The sequence below is a fragment of the Anguilla rostrata genome, chromosome 11 (genome assembly GCF_018555375.3).
Source record: "Anguilla rostrata isolate EN2019 chromosome 11, ASM1855537v3, whole genome shotgun sequence".
In the NCBI taxonomy this organism is placed as follows: Eukaryota; Metazoa; Chordata; class Actinopteri; order Anguilliformes; family Anguillidae; genus Anguilla; species Anguilla rostrata.
This window is the reverse complement of record NC_057943.1, coordinates 27,786,354-27,808,552: the sequence shown is the minus strand read 5'-3', so window position 1 is coordinate 27,808,552 and position 22,199 is coordinate 27,786,354. Positions and strand designations below refer to the sequence as shown.

Below are 22,199 nucleotides of genomic sequence, written 5' to 3'. Positions count from 1 at the left end.
CGATAAGGGTCACCATTTTTGATAAGCAGGCATTTCGCAGCCATCAAAATATGTGCCCTGAGTGTACCAATTGAAAAGAGTCACACATTTACCAAAACCTCTCTGGTGACATGTCATCCTCTCATGTTCGTACACAGCAAAGCAGGTTTTACTGGTGTTAACGGGCAGGCAATGCTACGGGGGTCACCATTTTTGATATGGCAGCATCTCTCAGCTATCAAAATGATTCATTGTTATTAAGGAGAGCAACTAATTGAACATGTAATGCTGCTAAAGCTCGCTATTTGACTTCTAATAAATTAGGGAATTATCTTACACTTTTAACTAAAATGATACACTCGGAACCTGTAATGATGTTAAAAAATGAAGTCTCTGGTTCTGGTTTATGCAACAATACTATAATTAACAATACTTTTTTTAAATTTCAATGAAAGTACATATAGACATCTGAGTTTTTAAAAGACAGTATAGAAATAGCAGACTACTTGAAGTCAATCCAATTAAAACAGATAAGCTCCACACACAGAAGTGTTAACAGCAAAAATTAGAGAAATAAAAGAGGTCGTTCATAGCTTTGCTTTAAGGAAAGCACCTGGTTTGGATGGTTTTCCCATTGAATTTTACTCCACATTTTGGGAAGATATTGTAACTTTATTCAAGCAATTACACAAGCTATAACAAGTAACCAAATGCCACAATCAATGTATCATTCAGTAATTTCAGTTATTCTAAAACCAGGAAGTATAGGACTGTCACCGGCAGACTATAGACCCATAAGTCTAATCAATTGTGATGATAAAATATTCTCAATCATAGGTAATAGAATAGTTAAAGTTTTACCAGACATTATATCTATTTATCTGTTGGGTTTTATTAAACATCACCATATACAAACAAACATTAGGAAATGCCTAAGTATAATACACTACACAAAAAGAAATCACACTGATTTAGTAGTGATAACTGCAGATGCAGAGAAGACATTTGACCGCCTTGACATGCATCCCATAAACTAAAATACTTGGGATGTCATATTATTTATACTAAAAAAATTATTTAAGGATTATTTTTTGCCATTAATAGAGGAAATGAAATCTTATTTTAAAAAATCAGTTAAGCAGAACAATCTTCTAATGTAACAAGAACAATTTATCTAATTTGAATAATGTGCCTTACCAGATTCATTCATATATTTTCATCTGTGCAGATTATGCCTCCGAAAGCCTATTTTAAAAAACGTAAATTCAATTCTTACAGATTTTTATGTATGTACATAATTTTCTTGCAATAAAACAGGTGTAGCGAGTTTAAGCTCGTTCTCAACAGCGAACGGCTGATTTTACGTAACAGCGACCCCCGGCGATAGGCACACATTCAGGTGGTCACCAATTTCGGTGTAATACCGGCTCAACATCGCCACTGAGTAGCAAGAGGCTGGAATGTTCGGACATTCCGCTGCGAGGACACGGAGCACTTGTTGCATGCAGGGTCAGATATAGCCAATCGGTTTTATTTCTGCTTTTTTCAAAGTTTGCGAAATTACGAGAAGAACTGAAAAAAATAATCCCATTGGTCATGACTCAATGGCGCTGGGGGTACGGTTCAGACAAGTTGAGGCGCTTAATCGAACTGTATTCAATAGAGGGGGGGGAAAGTCGAGCATCTCATAACAGGTTTACCCAGTCGTGTGAGTTAACCTGTAAACGGATGGTTAATCTTCTGTAGGGGTAGTTCAGCAACAAAGTTAAAGTGGACTCCACATTTCGGAGGTCTGCATTCTCAGCAGCGCGTTTTCAAACTTGAAAGTCGACCAAGAGGGGAATTCGTTCAGTTTGAAATGGGAGCAGTGTTGGCATTCATAAAAAAACTGTGGTGCGTCCGAAAACAGCTGATAATACTTCTCACGCCGCTTCTACTTCTCCCGTTAGTTTTTGTGCTTCCAGAGAAGGTATGTAACGCTTTGTTTATGAATTTAAAGTATTATTTTTGAAATAGTGTAATTTCCTCCAGTCAAGCCCACGGTCATAAGTAGGCTCCGGCAGCAAATCAATGGTTTCGAAATTTTATTAGGTTTTACTCACACTTCATTTGTTATTTTCTCACGCTTAGACAATAACGCGTGCGATATTTTAACTGAAATATCTTGGATGGGAAAGAGCTTACGTGTAAAGAAGTTTTTTTTTTCCCCCCAAAATCAAGGCTATCATAAATAGTCATTGCTGACACTGAGTAGCACTGTACAGGAATTGTAGATGTCTTAGAATAACAATAATAATGATAATAAATTATTATTATTGTTATTTCATTTTATTATTATTATTATTAAATACAGAAAGTCATAAATAAATGCACTACATCTAGATGTTCTTCAGCATATGCATTTCTCATTTGCTGGCCTTTGTCTTAGCGTTTGGCCTTTGGTCGGAGCACACTGAAACAGCTCAATCCAGCCAATATCAATATCAACAGAAAGTGGAAAAAAACAGAAATTAAAAGGAAAATGTAACTCCCCTAAGTAAAAATAAATAAATAAAAATAACATCAACCTTTCTCTACATGTCATACACGTAGTCCATAGGCATACCGGACATTATTATTTAGCTTCATGAAGCGTAATAAACACTAGAACCGATCACGTGTCATAATTTGACAGGCGTCTTCATATAGTTTCACACACTTGAGATCTTACCGCTGATGGTGCACAATCACAAATCAAAGTCTGACTCGAGTCATAAAAGTGTACATGATGAAATAAACATTCATACAAGAAAATAGCGTAATCTGTGTTATAGGCGGCCAGAATATCTTCAGCGTTACATTTATTCAGATAATTATTATCATTTTTGCTATTTTGTCATTATGCTTAATTTTGCATTGACTGAGGCCTCTGAGCAAGGATAATACAATTAATTAATTTATGTAATTCATATTAAATGTGGTTCCTCTTTCTCTCTCATGAAAATGTAGTTCTGAGGTCATATGCCAGTTTTTAAAATAATCCAGCTCAGCATAACGCAGCATACGCAGTGGTGAACCTGCATTCTTCTGTGTTGTAATTTAATTTAATTAAATTTAATTTAAATTCTCTCATTTTCGGGAGTGACCATGAATTAGTTTTAGTGCTAAGGCAGCATTCTATACCGTACGTGTCATTTTGGCCATTTGTCTTAAAAACAAAGTGAAGAGAGACACATTAAAAAACCAGCAACTACAGGCTAGAGCAGTGGTAACCATCCCTGTTCCTGGAGATCTACCGCCCTGTAGGTTTTCACTCCAACCCTAGCCCACATTGCTAGAGGCAGCAAAAAAGTTCAAATGGGTGATGTGATTTTTTTTATGGGTTATGTGATGAAATTTCTTTCACAAATCTCGTAACATTCTGCAGTGTATTACTCAGCTGTTTCTATTGTGAAAATTAGAGGTGGCCGATACTATTGTGCATGCAGTTTCGCTGGTATCCAGAGCCGGTTCCAGGCATTGGCAACAACGGTGGTGTGACACAATGCATCGATCCCTGTCAAATAAACGCAATACAGATACAGCGACATTTCTTAATGTACACAGTTCCATATTTGCGGATGAAGTCTGTGAATGAGCAGGTGCTTGACTGTTCTTCTCTGGTTCCTCTCTCAGGAGGGGAGATGCCTGTATGTGGTGCTGCTTATGGCCGTATTCTGGTGCACAGAGGCCCTTCCATTGGCCATCACCGCCCTCCTGCCCATTTGCCTCTTCCCCACCATGGGAATCCTCCCCTCGAAAAAGGTCTGCCCTCAGTACTTCCTCGACACCAACTTTCTGTTCTTCAGCGGCCTGGTCATGGCGTCCGCCATCGAGGAGTGGAACCTGCACCGCAGGATCGCTCTGAAGGTCCTCATGGTTGTTGGGGTGAAACCGGCTTGGTGAGAAGACACTTAGCACCTGAGCACCTAAATCAGATCTTCAGATATTGGTTACACCCCCTCGCCACAATATTTTATGCAAATATCACTAGCTAAATTCAATATCTGCTCCACATTTTGCTCAATTTGATGTTCGTCTTGTGTGAACACATTACACTTCTAACGCATAACAGTCCTTTTTGAAAAAATCATGTGAAATTAACATTTGTGAAAATGTGACATGAAATGTGAAAATTAAAAACTGGCACACTGGCACAACATGGCACGAAATGTCTATATGTGAAAAGAAAATTGGCCACATTGAGTCATTTGCATCTTCACATTTACTCATGTCACTGACTTAAAATGTGAACTACAGTTTTCACATGTGAAACCACAACCTTGATTTGCAATAGTATAGGTTACGTTTTTCCACTCTCGTCTTATAAGTGGGATTATGTTAATGGTTCACACATGGTTTTTGAACATATGTGATTTTGTTTCATAAGGTAGAACACCTGTGTGATTTGATACTAGTTTTTTGCATGCAGATCTTTGGCAGTGCAGACCAAAATGCCTTTACGCATTTTAGCATCACTGAAACAGGTTGGAGTACAACTTCCTGGAATTCCAGCTATGTCTTTCTACACCAATCAACAGCATATAAAGTCTAAAGCATCTGAATCTGCAATTAGCTTATATACCTTGTCAAGGCATGGGGGGATGTACTTTCTGTCTTTCCCCCTTGCTAGTCCAGCATTAGCCTGTTTGTATGAATAACGGTCTACCAAAAATACTCTCTGCAGAGGCAGGAATATGTATGACCACCAGTGAACTAAAATGCACAGTAGCTACAATATTGGTTGAAGTTTTCCATACCAATCACTTAATAAAGTCAGCCAGTAGGCACTGAATGTGTCTAAGAACAGTCTACAGCTTGGTATAATTCAGAGGTTACAATTATGGTTGAAGCAAAACAAGGACACTTGTGTGTAGTATAATCACTGTGAGAGGTGTGTCTGTCTGTCTGTCTGTCAGCAAGACAGGCGCCACCCTTTCCTCCCACTGTCCCACTGGGTACAGGGTTTAGGACCCAGGCGCAGAGTAAGGAAGACAAACTCAAAAGGCAAAATTAACAGACTTTACTAACAAAAGGGCAAACACAAATGGGGAACAGGAAAGGCCACGATGGGCAAAAACATGGGCAGGGCAGAACACAGGCAGGCAGAGTACAAGGGCAGGTACATATGGTCAGAAACAAACACAAGTAGAAAATAAACACAAGGAACCAGCACCCGAGTCAAGGGGACAAAGAACTTAAATAGACGGGGTAACAAGACACAGGTGAACTCAAAAAACAATCAAACCAGAAAAGGAGGGGATAACAAGACACAGGTGGGAACAATGATAGAATAACGAGACAATAATGGAAAACAATAATACAATTAACAGGGGAACGAGCAGGACACAAAAAAGAAGTGCCGCCATCTGGCGGCCCAACAAGGAAAAACAGAAACAGTAAAACAGAACCATGACACCCACTGACTGCGTTGCCCTTGCTCTCCCGCCAGGCTCATATTGGGCATGATGCTCACATCCTCCTTCCTGTCCATGTGGCTCAGCAACACGGCCACTACTGCCATGATGCTGCCCATCGCGAGCGCTATCCTGGAGAGCCTGTTTGGAGACTTACAGACACTGAAGGACAACTGCAAGATCAAGGATGAGCCGGATGGTGAGCCCGTAGGGTCTCTCTGTCTCTCTCTCTCTCTCTCTGTCTGTCTCTCTCTGTCTCTCATGGTACAGCAAATGTGAGGTAGCCCTTTATTCTAATTTCATGCTGGATGCTGGGTGTTCTGAAATGTTGATGACTTAGTTCATCCTGGGGTCTAGTCAGCAGTGTTTCCCAAAGGTTAAGAATTTACAACAAGTCTGTACGACACTTTTCGCGTCAAGTTGCTCCGGTGACACAGTGAATGAACAGAATGCAAAATCAATCCAAACTTAAACAATTTGCAGTAATGTTCTCAGTTACCGGCAAACCCTTATGCTATCAGAATGATATGGAGGATAAAATAATCACAAACAAATTCTAAACAGAAGTTAAGTAACTTTAAAGTAATTGGTGGCTGATATCCAAAATGCCCTCATTTTTAAACACAATGATTTTCATCAATTTCAATTAAAGTAGGCCTAACTGTTAACTGAAACTATTACTCTAACAGTAATGTTATGCAACCTCTCTGTGGTGCAGTTTCTCCTTTTTTTAAAGAAGAATTTTTTTTATACTCATCTCTGTCAAAAGTGAAAAGTTTGTGTTTTCATAAGCTAATTTTAACTAGGTGAACACTGACATTAATCCAAATAATGTTGATAATTTGCAGACTTAGTTAGGGCAGAGGACATATTCTTTTAAAGAAACAATGCATAACAACAATAACATTTTATCGATTTTGAAAAACGTAAAATATTTTGGTATCTGGCACAGATAAGGTTGCACGACTGCCCTTCTAGTGATGTTCGTGTTCAGGTACTGTCCTCCCCTATCTGCTCTACATCCACTGGCTACAAGAGGGAGGGGGAAGGGCCAGCTCACGCAGCGAAACGAGAGAGACGGTTGTATGTCACTTTGACATTTAAAAGAACAAATACAAATGTATAGTGTGTTGCTTATAGAAATGTACCAAAAAATCTTTTTGGATGGGGGCAAATCTATCTGGGCGGGCCGCCCAAATAAATTCACTGTATGGAAAACACTGAGTCAGTGGAGGAACCAGGAATTCTTCCCTGGAAGCGCTAAGGGGGAGCTAGGCTAATACATGGAGTTACTGATAATCTATTGTTATTAAATTTATTAAATTGCGGGTCTGTGCCAGTGCCACGCAGATTTATGTCAAGGCTATAGCCCCGGGTAGCCCTCCCATAGTGCTGCCACTAGGTATAGTTTACCCTAACCGTGGATCTAGTCACGTGGACATGTGTCAAGAGGATGTCAGTAGATGTCTTGCATTGGAAGAAGCCTTTTAATAGCTCCTTTTTTAAAGAAAAAGCCCTGCACCCATGCTAATTGTTAAGTGTTAGGAAAGTTGCTTTGCTGTGCCTGTATGGGAAAATAGTCTTTATATTTAAACCAGTATGTGATCTTTGATCAGTTACTTCTGTCATGTGCCTTAAAAAGGATTCCAGTTAGTTACCAATCTACTCTTGGTAATACATTACTATGTCAGAACATAGGGTATACTTCATGTTAGATGTAGTACTTATTTAAACAAGTCTGCCGGCAAAACAACTTTGCACTTGTTGATCCAAATGTGAATTTGGGGCAAGGGTCAATATTCTTTTGACACCGCTGTTAGTTGATTTAACTGGTTTGGCACACTTTGTAGGGTATGTTTGAGGTGATGTGGTGAGAAAATCCACTTGGCGAACGGAAGCACTGCGCTCAGAACTTTTACTTTTTTATTTTCCGTAAGAAGTGCTTGTTCCGCTTCATTGGCCAGTGAACTGTAGCTGAATATTTTTCATGAAAGTCCTTTTTAATTAAACTTCAAGTGTGCGGTTTCCTGCACAATATTTCCAAGGGATGGGGCTATTGAGTGGCTTGTCCTGGTTAAAGTGCATGATGGTCTTTGTAGTTTTGCAGTCCGATGTCATATTTTGACAGAGGTATCAGTCGGCTGGGATTTCCCGGTCTTATTGTGAGAATTTGAAGCGTATTAATCTGATGTGGTGACTGGAGTGCTCCTGTTGTGGAATGCTGAGTGAAAAGTAGTAACGTCTGTCTACCTGCACCTCGAAGGAGAACCCGTGCTCGTCTGTGCTCTCCAGAATTCAGGGAGGACTTTTCTTCGATGGGACATGCCTGCAAATTCAGTTTCAGAGAAAAGAAAAAGTCTGTACTTATCCTGAATTGCTTTCCATGTGTCTGAAGGGATATCTTTACAACTGAACTTGTGTAAGACATGCTGGACAGAGGTATATCAGCTAAGCAAATATAACCACTAAGTGCTGCCTGATTGTCTGCTTTCTCACCCTGCAGGTAAAACACCTGTGAAGCTGCATGCGCTGACCTCTGAAAAACAAATACTGACGATGGAGGACGGGTAAGAAAGCTAACTTATCCACAAGGAACAATGAGGGCTTGTTTTACCCCTTGTTCCCTCCTTAGGACAAGCCTAGCCAGGGTTGCTTTAACACCAACGCCCGTTTGCACAAACCTGGGCAATCTGATAACAGCGTCCCATTCTTAGTCCAAACAAATTCCACAAGATGACGAAAAAGTGGCTATAGACTACGATGTTTTAATTTTTACTCGAAGATTCATAAAAGTCTGACCCTCATGTGTGTTACAAAATTCAAAAATCGCATTCGCTGTACCTCAATAGATTGTATATATGCTTACTTTTTGGAAAATATAATGATAAATGGTTCATTGCAATGTCTTTTTGAAATATGTACAGTATATTGCTGTATCCAAAAGCAGCAACACATTGTATATTTAAGCAATAGCTCACGACAGGCCGTGGTATATGGTTATTATATCACAGCTAAGGGGCGTTCTTCGGCCTGACGCGAAGCGGACACACTCTAATTTAAATAGTTTTTATTAATAAATAGTCATGTTCAAAATAAAATAGCGGTTGCTATGCAACGTACACACTATCTATCGTAGTTTGTTAGGCTTTTTTTTTTCTCAGGAGTGGAGTGATACTGAATTGTACAAAGGAATAAGGCGTCATAGCCGTGGTATATGGTTAATATACCACGGTTATGAACCAATCAGATTACTTGATTTGAGCTACCCGTTTTATAATAGCCTATACACTAAGTGTTGCAATGTCATTATAAGTAAACAAGAAACAGTACATTGAAATATAAACAAAATCATCAAAGCATCAGAACGCAACAAATTTGTCCATATATTATTTTTTGAGTTGTGTCTCTTTCTTTGTTTTTTTTGCAAGGGTTTTGGTCCTTAAATGCAACTTAAACCAGTGCGCCCCTAAGATTTTGAACTAATTTTCCTTTAGAGATTCACGCCTGATCCCTTGGTTACTGTCCCGTTGTTGTTACAGAAGGAAGGATGGTCAGGAGCCATTTGATGGGAGGACGACGGTGGAGATCAGGACGGAGGCCGAGTACCAGCTGAAGGTGTGGAAGGGCTTCCTGATCTGCATCCCCTACGCTGCCAGCATCGGAGGGACGGCCACCCTGACTGGGACCGCCCCCAATCTTATCCTGGTGGGCCAGATGAAAAGGTAAGTCAGCTGCTTACGGTACTCCCCCCCTGGGGGGAAATGGGAATTGAAACTGTGCCCCTCCTACCGCTCAACAGTGTCCAGAGCTGCAGCAAGTGGTGCCATGTCCTGAGTCGTGAGGCTGCCAATACCTACTGTACTGCACATGCACCTGAGCCCCGATTTGCTTTGGCCTTGGGGAACTAATCCAAAGTTAACTCTATTTTTGCAAGCCAAATATTTAGCTAAGCAGAGATACTCCTCTTGTACTGTAGCTTGATGATCAGAAGTGAACGCAGATCAGGGCCCTCTTGGTGAAGCACCTTGGATTGTCCTCGATCATTACTTATACGCGTGGATGTTTTACAAATATGGGCCCTGGCTGTTCTATCTGTAGACAGCTTTTTGGAAATTTTTTTTGCTTTTTTGTTTAAAGTAACTAAGTGATTAGTTAATTATTTATTCAGTGTATATCACAGATTATCTTTTATAAGCTAAAGCAAATAAAGGACTGGACTACACCTTCTATGAGAGTGCAGAGCTGACAGTGGTTTGTTCTTATATTAATTTCACCCTTTGCCCTCACGTGTATTACTCTTACGTAACAGATTAATTATGCAGTAATAATGAAAGTGCAAGAAGGTGCTCCATTGACGGGGAATATTAGGATATACATTCAAAAACTTAATACAAACTTGCCAAAATTCTGTTATAATACAACAACAAAATGAAGAACGTGGAATGTTGCCTTATAGGAATATTCAAAACTCATAATCACAAATCCTCAAATCACAGTTTGTATTTATTTAAGATGTGTATACAGTGAAAAATTGATATTTGTGTGTATTACTTTAGCAAGAAATTTAAGACCAAATCACTGAAGAAAGCCAGCCGAAAAGAAATTATAAAAAGGCTACTGGTTTGAAATGCTGCATTTGGCTACCTGAAACTATGTGAAGAAAGGGGAGTTTAAGTGCAAAATTCTCTTTGGACCCCATAGTGTAAACATGGGAGTAAGTATTTCACACCAAAGCGTGGAAGTTCATACTGATACGCATAGCAGACCTACCTACATCCTAAAAATGGTTCAATCCATTGCTTTTCTCTCTCTTGGATTGGCCCTTACTCACCATTTTTTGGAAAATGTTTATGATTGGATTTTCCATGGTGTTATCTAAGCTCCTTTATATTCAGGATGAAAAAGGTTGGCACCTCAGACATGCTTTGTCACTGATGTCTGCCAAAAACCCGGAGAACAATGTATAAAGTTTTTTTGGGAAGCTTTGTTAGAATTCTTTCTAATTCCCGGGCCAAATCTCAACTGAGGGCATTGGTGTTTCGCAATATCTCTTCTGGTCTGTTCTTGTATCCTTGTGAACTTGTGTGACATAATAATTAACAACTCAAGTTCTGTTCCCAATGTTCCCAAAGCAGGCTTGAGAATGGTTAAATGGAGAATGGAGTTTGCATGTTCTCCCCGCGTTCGCGTAGGTTTACTCCAGGTACTCCGGTTTCCCCCCACACTCAAAGACATGCCTGTTAGGTGCGCTCCTGCAGTTGCCCTTGACCAAGGCACTGGTCTCAGAACTGGAGTTGGTCCCCGGGCGCTGCACCGTGGCTGCCCACTGCTCCTAAGTAACTAGGATGGGTCAAATGCAGAGGACAAATTACCCCAAGGGGTTCAATAAATAAAAAAGTATATCTTATATATCTTATATCGTATCTTATCTTAAAGATTCAGGAAGTGGTCTTGATTCCCCTAAATATCAAGGATGGTAGCGTAATTGTGCAGCAAAATATAGCAGCAGTTATTGCAATACCGCTCTTCCAGGGAAACCTGACAAAGAACTTTCTTCACAAGAGCTGACGTTCTTGGTATTGTGAAACACCCGATGTGCGTATTTCTTTGAGACATTAAATGTCCAATCATGCATTTATGATTTTTAGAATGTGATTTCTGACCCTTCCTGCTGACGGTAGTTCGCAGTTAATCGTCAGTGACTTCCTGTCAGCCTTTTCCACAGAAATAAGTCAGCTGTATGCAAGCAACATGTAAAGGGTCTGGGTTCCAGGTAATCATTTCAACATTGAGGGCAAAATACCTTGTTAACCTCCATGTTTTACCGGCAGCTGTGTACTCATTATCAATTCGGTGTGAGTCTCTTTCCAGGCGTCATCACAAATAGGTGAAAAGGTGTTAAGTTGAAACACGTTGAGGCTTACATGCTGTGCAGTATATTATTTTTTCCCTGAGGAAAAGCTGACACTATACACTGTTAACTCATCATCTGGATTTTAGCAGGTTGCAAATTCGTAGCAGTGCACCTAAATCTGAAAACTCTTTATTGCCCGTTGTTCCTGGACATGCCGTTCCAGTGAAAACTCTTCCTGCAGAACATCCACTGGTCAATCTGTACACGCAGCTGCTAATAACTGCTTCATCTGGCAGGTGCCTAAAAGCAGTTGGTTGATTCAGCTGCTTACTGCTCAGACAGGAAACCAGCATTGCTCCTGATTGCTCTTTGGGTTTTTGCACCAAAATGATTGCTTAACTGTATTTTATCGTGTATGGTTTACAGTGTGTTTTATTTATTTATTTATTTATAGCTACTTCCCCGATTGTGACCTCATCAACTTCGGCTCCTGGTTTATATTTGCCTTTCCTCTGATGGTGGTGTTTCTGTTCCTGGGCTGGATATGGATCGCCTTTCTCTACGGAGGACTCAGTACACAGTAAGACAAGACACAGAGGAATTATATAATGGTTGTTTCCCAGTGCTGTAACTTCATACGATACCTTACGCACTGTTGTGTATTTAACACGAGTGTACGTATAGCAGGAGTAAGCAAGTAAGTCACTTAATAGTGGGACAGAATGGGGGCCTGCTGTATGCTGTGCAAGTAGAGTAATCCAGTGTGTACTTATGTACAGTGAGTAGTGAGTTGACTTCATTATTTTCACCAGCAGACATACTGGTGTGGTGTACCTCTGGTTGAGGTGATTTTCTAATTTTACAGCGTGCCATGTTTATACTTGCATATAGTACATTTGTATTGTCTTTTCTGTGTCTATAAACACAAGAAAGATATATACACTCAAAAAATGAATTATTTGGTTTGATTAATTAAATGATTAGGTTTGGGGTCAGTACTAATTAGGTGAGTCAATTCAGGAAATTAACTGATATTCAAGTCACAGATTTTAAAATGGCAATAGATTTTTCAATTCAGGAATTGTAATTAAAATATATTGCCTGAACTGGCTGGATTGAAAGTAAGTTGACTGCAGCCCTGAAAACAGCAGAATGACTGACAGTATATGGAATTTTTAAAAAGAACAGTGAATTTGTCCATGTAGTAAGGTAAATAAATGGACAAATTACGTTATGGAAAGTTCATTTTCAAAAATAAATCATTCATATTACTTCAACTCATTTCTAATTTCTCATGCAGTGATGCATGCCATTTGTCCCATCATGTGAGGGAGGAGGGGGTCTGCTAACTGCTAATCTGAAAGGCTGTAGAGTTCTTAAGTTATTGGTTAAAAATTGGCTCTGTTATTGATTGCAGTTCTTTATTGCGCAGATGGCTGATTCATTACCTTTGCGCTGAGACATTTTACAGCACAGTTTTCTGCAGGCTCGCCTGGCCTGTGTTTCCCGGGCGTTGACATGCTCTCTGTCTGCACAGGCTGAGGCCCTGTGCCGCGAAGCAGGACAACAGAGCGGCGGCGGAGGCCAAAGCCAAGGCCGTCATTGAAGAAGACTACAAGAAACTGGGCCCTATGAAGTATGTGAAACTGTGGCTCCTGCTCTACTATAACAAGCTCAGTGATCAATGACCTCTCCACTGTTGGGAGGTCAAAAACAAATCGAACGTTTAAATATTGCGGTTGGCTAGATATCTTGTTTGCCTCGTCCTCCATCCCAAACATGGGTCTTTGATTGATTGACCATAGATTGTTAAAAAAAATTATTGAGAAAAAGTTGAGAAATCAGTAGTTTGCCTGGGACAGTCCATTTTTGTACCACCATGTTGTACAAATTGGAGCCAGAGACTACGCAGTAGGGAAAAGGGGGGACTCAATTGGTCATGAGGTCCATGCCGGGTTCAGGTCATCCACTAAGCACGTGAGATACTGCCTGCCCCAAGTGACATGCAGTGACTAGTCCGTGACACAAACTATCCCTGATTGGACTACAAAATATTTAAATATTGTCCAAATCACACAATAACTTAACAAATCAGCACGTGGGAAGACATTAAACGAAGAGAACACACCTATTGCAACTATATGTTCTTGTGGGAAAAAAATTATTGACTGTATTGTGACCCCACTGGTACCATTGACTTAAACACTGAAATAGGTGATAGAAAGATCTATGCTGGAGCCAACCCTATTGGCGCTAGAGAGCAAAGTCTCTCAACAAAACCCGGAAGTGAGTTTCAAAAACATAGATTTTCCAGGACAGGAGACAGATATCTTAAAGACTGTTATGTTTTTAAGTGGTTTTTAAATTTTCATACCTTATTTTTGATGGACAGATAAATTCCCCACCAAAAGTTGATTTTAGGTAGAAGTTTCCTTTTAACTTGTAATTTATGACTTGTTGTTCAGTTTATATTCATTGCAAAAAAAACCAAAAAACTATTTTTTGGTTGTTGAAAAAAACAGATTGGTAATTGAATGTCTTCTGTGGATGTGGCATGTTGTGTTTTAATAGCACTGACATCTTCCATTTTTCTGTTTTTTTTTTAGTTTTGCGGAGAAATCCATAGGTTTTTTTTTCATTATGTTCGCCGTTCTCCTCTTCACCAGAGATCCAAAATTCTTTCCAGGATGGGAAAGGTTTTTCAATAAGGGGTAAGTAAGATGACTAAACAGTGACACATATAGTAACACATATACAGTGAGCTCCATAATTTTTGGGACACAGACATTTTTTTAAATTTTATTTGGCTCTGTAACCCACAATTTTAAAAAGACATTTCTATATATTTTGTTTTCACCATGTAGAAATTACATTTTACTTTTAGAGTCCCCATATTTCTGGGCACCATAATGTTTGGGACAGATGTTTCTTATTAGTCAGATGTATTCAATTGCTGCCTTAGGGCAGATATAAGAGAGTTTTCCTTATCTAGCCTTCATTCCATGCTTTTGGAGCCTGCTATTCGTATTCGTCAACATGAGGAAATAAAACTGTCAGAGACATAGGCCAAATCTTAGGCTTACAAAAATCAACTGCTTGGAGCATCATAAGACGAATGAGAGCACTGGTGAGCTCAGTAATAGCAAAGGGTCTGGTAGGCCCCCATAATGAAGAAAAAACCCCAAACACCTGTCCAGCAGATCATAAATGGTCTTCTGGAAGCAGAAGTGGATGCGTGAGTCCCTACTGTCTGCAGAAGACTTCACAAATATAACCACAGAGGCTTGTATGTGTTGTACATGTGTGTATTACCAGATTATTCTTTTAAAAGAATGAACCTATATTTTTGTTTGGACCTATTTTTTGTGGCATCTATGACCCCTGCGTAAACTGCGTGTACGAATGTTTCCAAGACCATTTCAGCATTCATAATTTTTTTAAATCTGTATTTTTTGATGGCTGAAATCACATGAACAGGATTGCGTATAACATTTACAAACAGCCAGCATGTCATACACAAAAATAAAGTTCAGCACATGTCCTGAATCTCATATTGCTTTTTTCGTAGGAACATTTTTACAAAAGTAAGAATAATTTAAGCTTTGTGAGTGAGGCCCAAATACTTTTTAGAAGTTATTTGTTTTGCTTTAGACAACAAACCCCCTGACATTTCTGAAGCCAGTTTAAGTGTGATCACCTGAAACTTCTCATCTGAAGTATCTAAAATATTACCTGTAATTGTAATGTCTGGCCAATTGAAAACCAACACCAAGACAGTTTTAGTGTGATATGTGTGCTAACATGCTTCTGTTTGTCTGATTTTTGTTGTAGGTACGTTTCAGATGCTGTCACTGGTGTTGTCATAGTCTCCATACTCTTCTTCTTCCCCTCTCAAAGGCCTTCTTTTAGCTGGTGGTTTGATTTCCGATGTGAGTAACATAATTCCTTTTCATACCATTTTTATCAAGAGGAAGCATACTGGTTGTTCGGATATGTCTGTAGGCTCCAGTAACTAGTCATGAACATGCCACAGCAGACAAATCTAAAAGAGAATGTGTTGCTATAATAGGCACAAAAGGTGCCATTTGTTTTCAAAGTAATTATAAGAAAATACAGGCTAATCCCTGCAATTTCACTTCACATAAATGCACACTTCCTTTTATTGCATAACATGTAGCTCCTCCCATTCTAATCCCATTGATTTTACATACTCTGTTTTTTTGCATACCGTGGTTAAGTGTATACTGTTGTAGCGGTCTTCAGCATATGTTAACTTGTAAAACAGTGTTACAAAAAGCAATACCTTCTTGACAGTGCAACTGCTGTAAGCTCATTTTTAATTTAGCACTGTCATGGAAACAACCCCCCTGTTGTGTCTCTGTGGCCTCATGCGTATCAAATATGGCAGTGTGAAAATAGGCTTACTTGAGGTTCAGTTTTGAGACAGGATTCTAAGAAAGTAGACTGGCTGTAAAGCGGTTTACCACCTTGAAATGGTTTTGCAAAATGACAAGTTTGCTTCTTGTGTTAGACCTTCATTAGCTTCATTAGCGGGTTTTTTCCCTTCGCCCTTGCCTCGCTTTCGTGGGGGTTCAGGCCAGGGTCCATCGTAAAGTGGATTGTGACAAATGATTGTAAAATGCAGTACATTCATGTTTATTTGACTTGATCTGGCTGGATGCAATCTCGAAACATACAGTACTCAATATTGTTGATCGTTTCATTGTCAACATACTCATTTGTCATTTATCAAGAATCCCTATCCTTAATTATTCGTGCAACATTTTTTTTTTCTACTGTAAATAATGCCAGGAATGTTAATGACTTAGATTAGGCCACTCTGAGCGATTATCATAATCTTTCCCGAATTTGCAGTCATGCCTCCCAGTCTTTGTGTGCGCACTCTGTCTGTACTGTAGTAACCCCCGTGTCATGACCTGAACCAGCTGCTTTTCAGACAGGGTCAAGGGTTTTGATTTTTATTTTTTAAATTAAACTTCGGAGGAATTTTTTTATGCCATAGTCAAAAGGCTGAGGTTGTGAGTCACCTCCCACCTCCTAAATCTAATTTCAGTCAGCGGGCCTCTGCTCATTTGGAAAAAAAAAAAGAAAAAAAGAAGCCAGTTAAAAATTAAAAGCCATGTGATAAAAAGAACAGTATTTAAGTGTTTTATCTGACTGCCAAATGTATTTCACTTAATGATTCAAGTATTTATTTTGGAAGGAGGCAGGTTTGTTCTTGTTGTGTTTTGCTAGTAAAAGATTGCTTGTTGGATAAATAACAATGTTCAGTTACTGCCTGTTCCCTGAACTATAGAACCCAGTTTGAAAACCCCTACATATATCTAGGGGACAACAGGGAAGGTTTTAGAACCCCTAAATAAGGGGACTACAGTGGAGGTTTTAGAACCCCTACATAAGGGTACATAAGGGGTATCTACCTTTACTGTATCAAAAGCAGCAAATGTAAAAATGGCATCTTTTGAGTGTTTTTAAGGATGTTCCTGAAAAACTGTAATCTGTGTGTGATATGGTCCATATGGTTGTGTTACCTAATCTAGTCTCTGACCTTAGGAGATCAAAACCTCATCTACCTCAGCCAAATACAATATAGCTGTATGTATTGGCTTCAGTGATGACATTATTGAACACTACTCTCTTTTTTTCTCCAAAGCACCAAACACACAGTACATCCCTCTTGTCTCATGGAAGAAAGTGCAGGATTCTGTCCCATGGAACATCATCCTGCTGCTCGGTGGAGGGTTTGCAATGGCCAAAGGGTGTGAGGTAATGTCTCCCCCCTGTCCATTTCATAGATTTTTTTTTCTTTTTTCATTACAAATCAAGAACCTCAAACTCAAATCCTGGATGGTCATGACATCTGCAGGTTTCAACTCCAGGGGCCTCATTTCCAAAAATGTTCCTGGATTTAAATGTAAACATAATCTGAGGATCATTACCCAAGTTGTGTTTATGCTTGATTTGTAAAAATACCTGAATTTCACCTTACTCGCCTGTGATATGTAAATCTCAAATGAACTTCAATTTGAACTCACATGAATGTGCTATACAATTACCCTGTCTTGGGAATGTGGCCTGTAACAGCCATTTTCCTGTTAATAAGATTGCACTTCAACATTTTGATCATAGCAAGCATGGACTATCAACTGAATGTTATTCTTAAAGCGCACAGACAACCCACTTCAGGGAATCACGCGCAGCCCTCAAGTGTGCAGAACCTCCACTTAGCCAGGGGTTAATTAACTTACATCGAGAGTAAACTTCACACAGACATACGATCACATCCACGTCACATAAATAACGACTTAGTCATGGAGGGATGCAGCACCAAGCATTTCAGCACTCAAGTGCCTATTTAAGTCATCAATTTGCTAAACAATGCACACAACATGTTTCCAAGGCCTGAATTGTGCTTCTGATTGAAAGGACTGCTGTTAAACCTGCAGACACTCTGGCCCTCCAGGACTGGAGTTAAACCTGCAGACACTGCAGTTCTCCAGGACTGGAGTAAAATCTGCAGGCAATGTGGCCATCCAGGACTAGAGTTAAACCTGTAGCCATTGCAGTTCTCCAGGAATGGATTTAAATCTGCAGCCACTGCAGTTCTCTAGGACTGGAGTGAGGCCTGCACGAAACACCAATCCCAGGCGTCTGTCTGTCTAATGAGTTTTTTTAAATGTAAATGTTGGCAGAGTGCATACGGTTAGAAGCGGCTGAGCATTACTCAGTGACGCAGGCAGCCTTATGGGAGAGTGACGCGTGACTTCCGCACTACAGGAGTCGGGACTGGCTTCGTGGATCGGGAAGCATCTCCAGCCGCTGGCCGAGGTTCCGCCAGGCCTGGCCCTCTTGCTGATCACCGCCTTCGTCGCCTGCTTCACCGAGTTCGCCAGCAACACCGCCACCATCATTATATTCCTGCCCATCATCGCCGAGCTGGTACAGACAAAGCCCTCCCATTCACTGCTGTTAGTGTGTGTGTGTGTTTGTGTGTGTGGGGTTGTTAATGTGTCTGTGTGTATGTGGGAGGGTACTGCAGTGTGTGTGTGTGTGTGTTGTGTATGTGTTTGTGTGTATGTGGAAGGAGGGTTAATGGAACCAAACTGCCGAGGACGAACAGGCCTAAATGAGCTTCAGCAAGGCTTAACAAAAGCTTTTTCCACATGCTCTTTTAATGCATCTGCCTCAGTGCAGAAAATGCTACACTCTACTCTATGATATTTATCTATGTGTTTGGGACTGCACTGATCTTACATCTGCCACAGCACCATGGATCTTCATGCAGTCCAGCCCACTCCAACACATACATATGTAACATAACTCCTACATGGATCCAGTGGCCCTCCAGACACATGGAGACTCCATATAATGTGGCTACCAGTTGTATACTTTAATTAGTTTTTTGCAATATGAAACACATTTATTCAACAAACAATTTAACAGTTGAACAGCAAATGATCATCGCATTAAATGAACAAGGTTGAACAAGGCATTGGGTTTTCTCCTCAGGCATTAAACATCCGGATCAACCCTCTCTACTTCATGATACCCGCTACCATCGGCTGCTCATTTGCATTTATGTTGCCCGTCTCCACCCCGCCAAACTCCATCGCCTTTGCATCTGGCCATCTTATGGTGAAAGACATGGTGAGTTTGACATCAGTCATATTACATTCTCTCAGACAGTGCTATGCATGTGTCCATTAATGCTGCTGCTTCACAAATGGTGCAGTGGTGGATTCTGGGACAGACAACCCATTTTCACTGACATCCTTTCCCGAGGTGCACTTAGCCAGTCATTTGCTACTTGTCTTTTGTTTTGGTGGTGAGCATCAAGCTACCAAGAGCTCATCCTCCATTGGTCTGATTGGATGCCAAAGCCAGTCTGTGATGTAAGCTAGTCCAAAGCACCACTGCCTGAGCTCTGATTGGGTGGGACACACAGAGACATCCGGTCACTCCCACCACAAAGAAAGAGCATTACCAGTGACTCCCTGCTTCAATGCTGACAGATAATAAGCCTGGTCAGATTAGCTAGTTTCATACACTACAAAACCAAAAGTATATGGACACCCCTTGGTCTGGGACTGTATTTCATGGTTTGGGCTTGGCCCCTTAGTTCCAGTGAAGGCAAATCTTAATGCAATGACATTACAGATGATTCTGTGCTTTCAACTTTCCAACAGTTTGGGGAAGGCCTGTTTCAGCATGAGAATGCCCCCACACAGTGAGGTCCATATAGAATTGGTTTCCTCGAGATCTCAACCCCATCAAACACCTTTGGGATCAATTGGAAAGCTAACTGCGAGCCAGGCCTAATCGCCCAATCAGTGCTCGACCTCACTAATGCTCTTCTGGCTGAATGAAAGCAAATCCCTGCGGCAATGCTCCAGCATTAGAATAAAGCCTTCCTAGAAGAGTGTAGGTTGTTACAGCAGCAAAGGGTGGACCCACATACTTTTGACCATGTATGGAATTATCCAGAGTGCTTTGGACATTGTTGACATGTGGCACTATCCCTTCTCTCTTCAATTTGGTGGTTAAAAGGAATCCTCTCAGAAAGGCAGAATGGGAGGTTTTAGAAGAGGACGTGAAAAGTCTGTATTGCTCATATTCATCTTGCCCTGCTCACACCCAGCAGTCTGGTTCAACCTTTATGGGACTTTGATATCCCAGTAGTCTAGCAAGGTTTTCTCATCCTCTAGCTAATGTTACACTGCATTCCTCCCCTGCCCATCCTTATCTGCATGCTTTATAGGCAACAAAGGTCTCTGAAAGGCTTCAACAGGAGTGTTAACATTATCTGAAGACAGGTGGGAACCACTTGATGGTGTGAACTTCCTCCTCTTTAAAGACTGGGGCAAACCAAGCCAAAGGAGTACATGATTAGGAGTACAGCGATTAGCTGGGCAGTGATATTTCTTAGTACAGTCCTTTAAATCCAGGCCAGTGCAACCTGGATTTGATTAAATGAGCTAATCTCATCATCCCAGAACAAAGGGACCCTTCAATACTGCAATATGATGTTTGTAGTAATAACAATACTGCTATAATATACTATTTGTGAGTACATATGAGATTCTCAAATGGTTCACTAGTTCTATATATGATGGATTAACAAGACTGTTAGCCAAGTTCAAGCAAATGGCTGCCCTACCATGCAGCAGGAGATCTACCTTGTAGGTTTTCATTTCAACCCTAATTTGACACAACTGATTCCACTACTTAGCAGTTCAACAAGATCTCTAATTCTTGAATGAGGTGCACTTTGTTAGGGTTGGGGTGAAAACCTGCAGGGCAGAATATTTCCAGGAAGGGGGCTGGGTAGCGCTGCACTATTTCGTCTGTTATACACAGAACTAGCGGAGCCCTTGAGACACAGCCTTTTTGTATATGTAACTGGGTGCATGGGCGCACTGAGCTGTGTGATGGAGAGCAGCACGTCCTGATTGGCTGATATGAGTGACTGAGGCCCATAATGTGGTGCACTAGCTGCTCCCCCTGCCTCCTGACAGTCTAGTGTTGTGACCATGTGACGTCTCTTGCAGGTCAGGACGGGCTCTATGATGAACGTCCTGGGCATACTGGCGGTCTGCCTGGCTGTGAACACTTGGGGGGTGTACATGTTCGATCTGACCACGTTTCCCGACTGGGCCGTTCCGGTCAACACGTCCACGGCTCTCGCACACCCGCACAACCTCACGGTCAGGCACTTAAACGCCACCGGGTGAAGTAGGACACACCCCCTTCCCCACCCCTATCTCTCAGGCTCCTCCAATCAAAATGCAAATCTAAATGCCTATGTATTTAAGGTTAAAATATTATTTTGAATCAGGAGAATTAAGGTTTGAAATCAGTGTTGTTATATCACAAATATCTAACTTAACTGTGATTTAAAGGACTGGAAGTTTTCTGATTCAGTTTGTGCATTGGACTTTAAACATTTTTTATGTGTTCTGGTATAATTATTTGTCCTTTTTTAATTTAAAGTCAATTTTAATTGAAAGTTAATTTTAAGTTCTGTGGCACATAAAGGTTGAGTCTTTCTGAGAGGGATGCTGAGAAACTGTTACATTTTCTATGCTATGCATCATGTAATTGCCTTAACGGTTCATGCATTGGTCATGAATGTACACATAGATTGTAAGGAGTTTTCTTCTGTATATGTAAGTTTTAACAATGCATTTTTATTTCAAAAGACACATGCAGACATTTTTGATGTATGAAGTATTGAAGTATGTTTATGAGACACGGTTGTTATTATTTGGGATATTTTCACTGATTTGAGGTGTGACTTGTCATCTTTTACCCCCTCACTGTTCTGTGTGAATGCGTTAACTTGCATTTCAGTGTTGAAAAGGAGCAATGTCACAGTCATGGAAAGATAATTGTAAACTTGCGCTTGGGTGATTCTAGTTACACAGTTACCTCGATGGCCATTGTCACTGTATTCGGCACTCAGAGGAAATGCACAAATATGAAATGCCTGTCATATCTAGATGAACATTTGTATCAAAGTACAATATCTGTACATTCCAAGATTTGTTCTCACATTTGTCTACACATACACAGATGCAAATGTGCACCTACACACACGGGCACTCATACTCATGCCTGAACAAACACAAGCACTCACACACTCAGACAGACATAGACACACAAATTGAGAGACATTACAAGGAACTCGGCATTAATATTACAAGGACTTGGCATTCAAATTATATTTTGTCCAATGAGATGAAATGGACCAATGCTGCTATGAAAATGTACATTGAGGGAAGTCCCACCCTAAAAAAATAAAGATTGCATATGAGCAGGAACATAATAGTTTATTTATGCATATACTGTATGTTTTTAGAAAAATAAAATGAAGAATGTGAATATTGATCAAATCTTTTTTGGCGTAAATG

The 22,199-nt window shown here is 40.3% G+C and overlaps 1 protein-coding gene and 1 long non-coding RNA gene across 3 annotated transcripts in view; one reads left to right on the top strand and one right to left on the bottom strand.

Moving 5' to 3' along the window:
- The first annotated feature begins 1,410 nt into the window (after positions 1-1,410).
- Positions 1,411-22,170, top strand: slc13a3 (solute carrier family 13 member 3). The gene is made up of 13 exons (XM_064299171.1): positions 1,411-1,948; positions 3,634-3,899; positions 5,450-5,613; positions 7,918-7,981; positions 8,954-9,136; positions 11,723-11,848; positions 12,806-12,904; positions 13,875-13,979; positions 15,100-15,197; positions 16,943-17,055; positions 18,067-18,228; positions 18,799-18,936; positions 20,838-22,170. The coding sequence occupies exons 1-13, from the start codon at positions 1,838-1,840 to the stop codon at positions 21,018-21,020; spliced, it is 1,812 nt and encodes a 603-aa protein (XP_064155241.1). The 5' UTR covers positions 1,411-1,837; the 3' UTR covers positions 21,021-22,170.
- The window catches only part of LOC135234499 (uncharacterized), a 31,096-nt gene continuing 13,903 nt past the window's right edge, over positions 5,007-22,199 (bottom strand). For both annotated transcript variants that reach the window (XR_010324119.1, XR_010324121.1), the window contains one exon: positions 5,007-7,740. This is a non-coding gene — a long non-coding RNA (uncharacterized LOC135234499). The remainder of the gene's footprint in view (positions 7,741-22,199) is intronic.

Excerpts from the sequence above, each read along its gene's own strand:
- slc13a3 (XM_064299171.1), top strand. The coding sequence starts at position 1,838 with ATGGGAGCAGTGTTGGCATTCATAAAAAAACTGTGGTGCGTCCGAAAA. Across the intron at positions 3,900-5,449 it reads GTTGGGGTGAAACCGGCTTG|GCTCATATTGGGCATGATGC; the intron begins GTGAGAAGACAC and ends CTCTCCCGCCAG. Across the intron at positions 17,056-18,066 it reads CAATGGCCAAAGGGTGTGAG|GAGTCGGGACTGGCTTCGTG; the intron begins GTAATGTCTCCC and ends TCCGCACTACAG.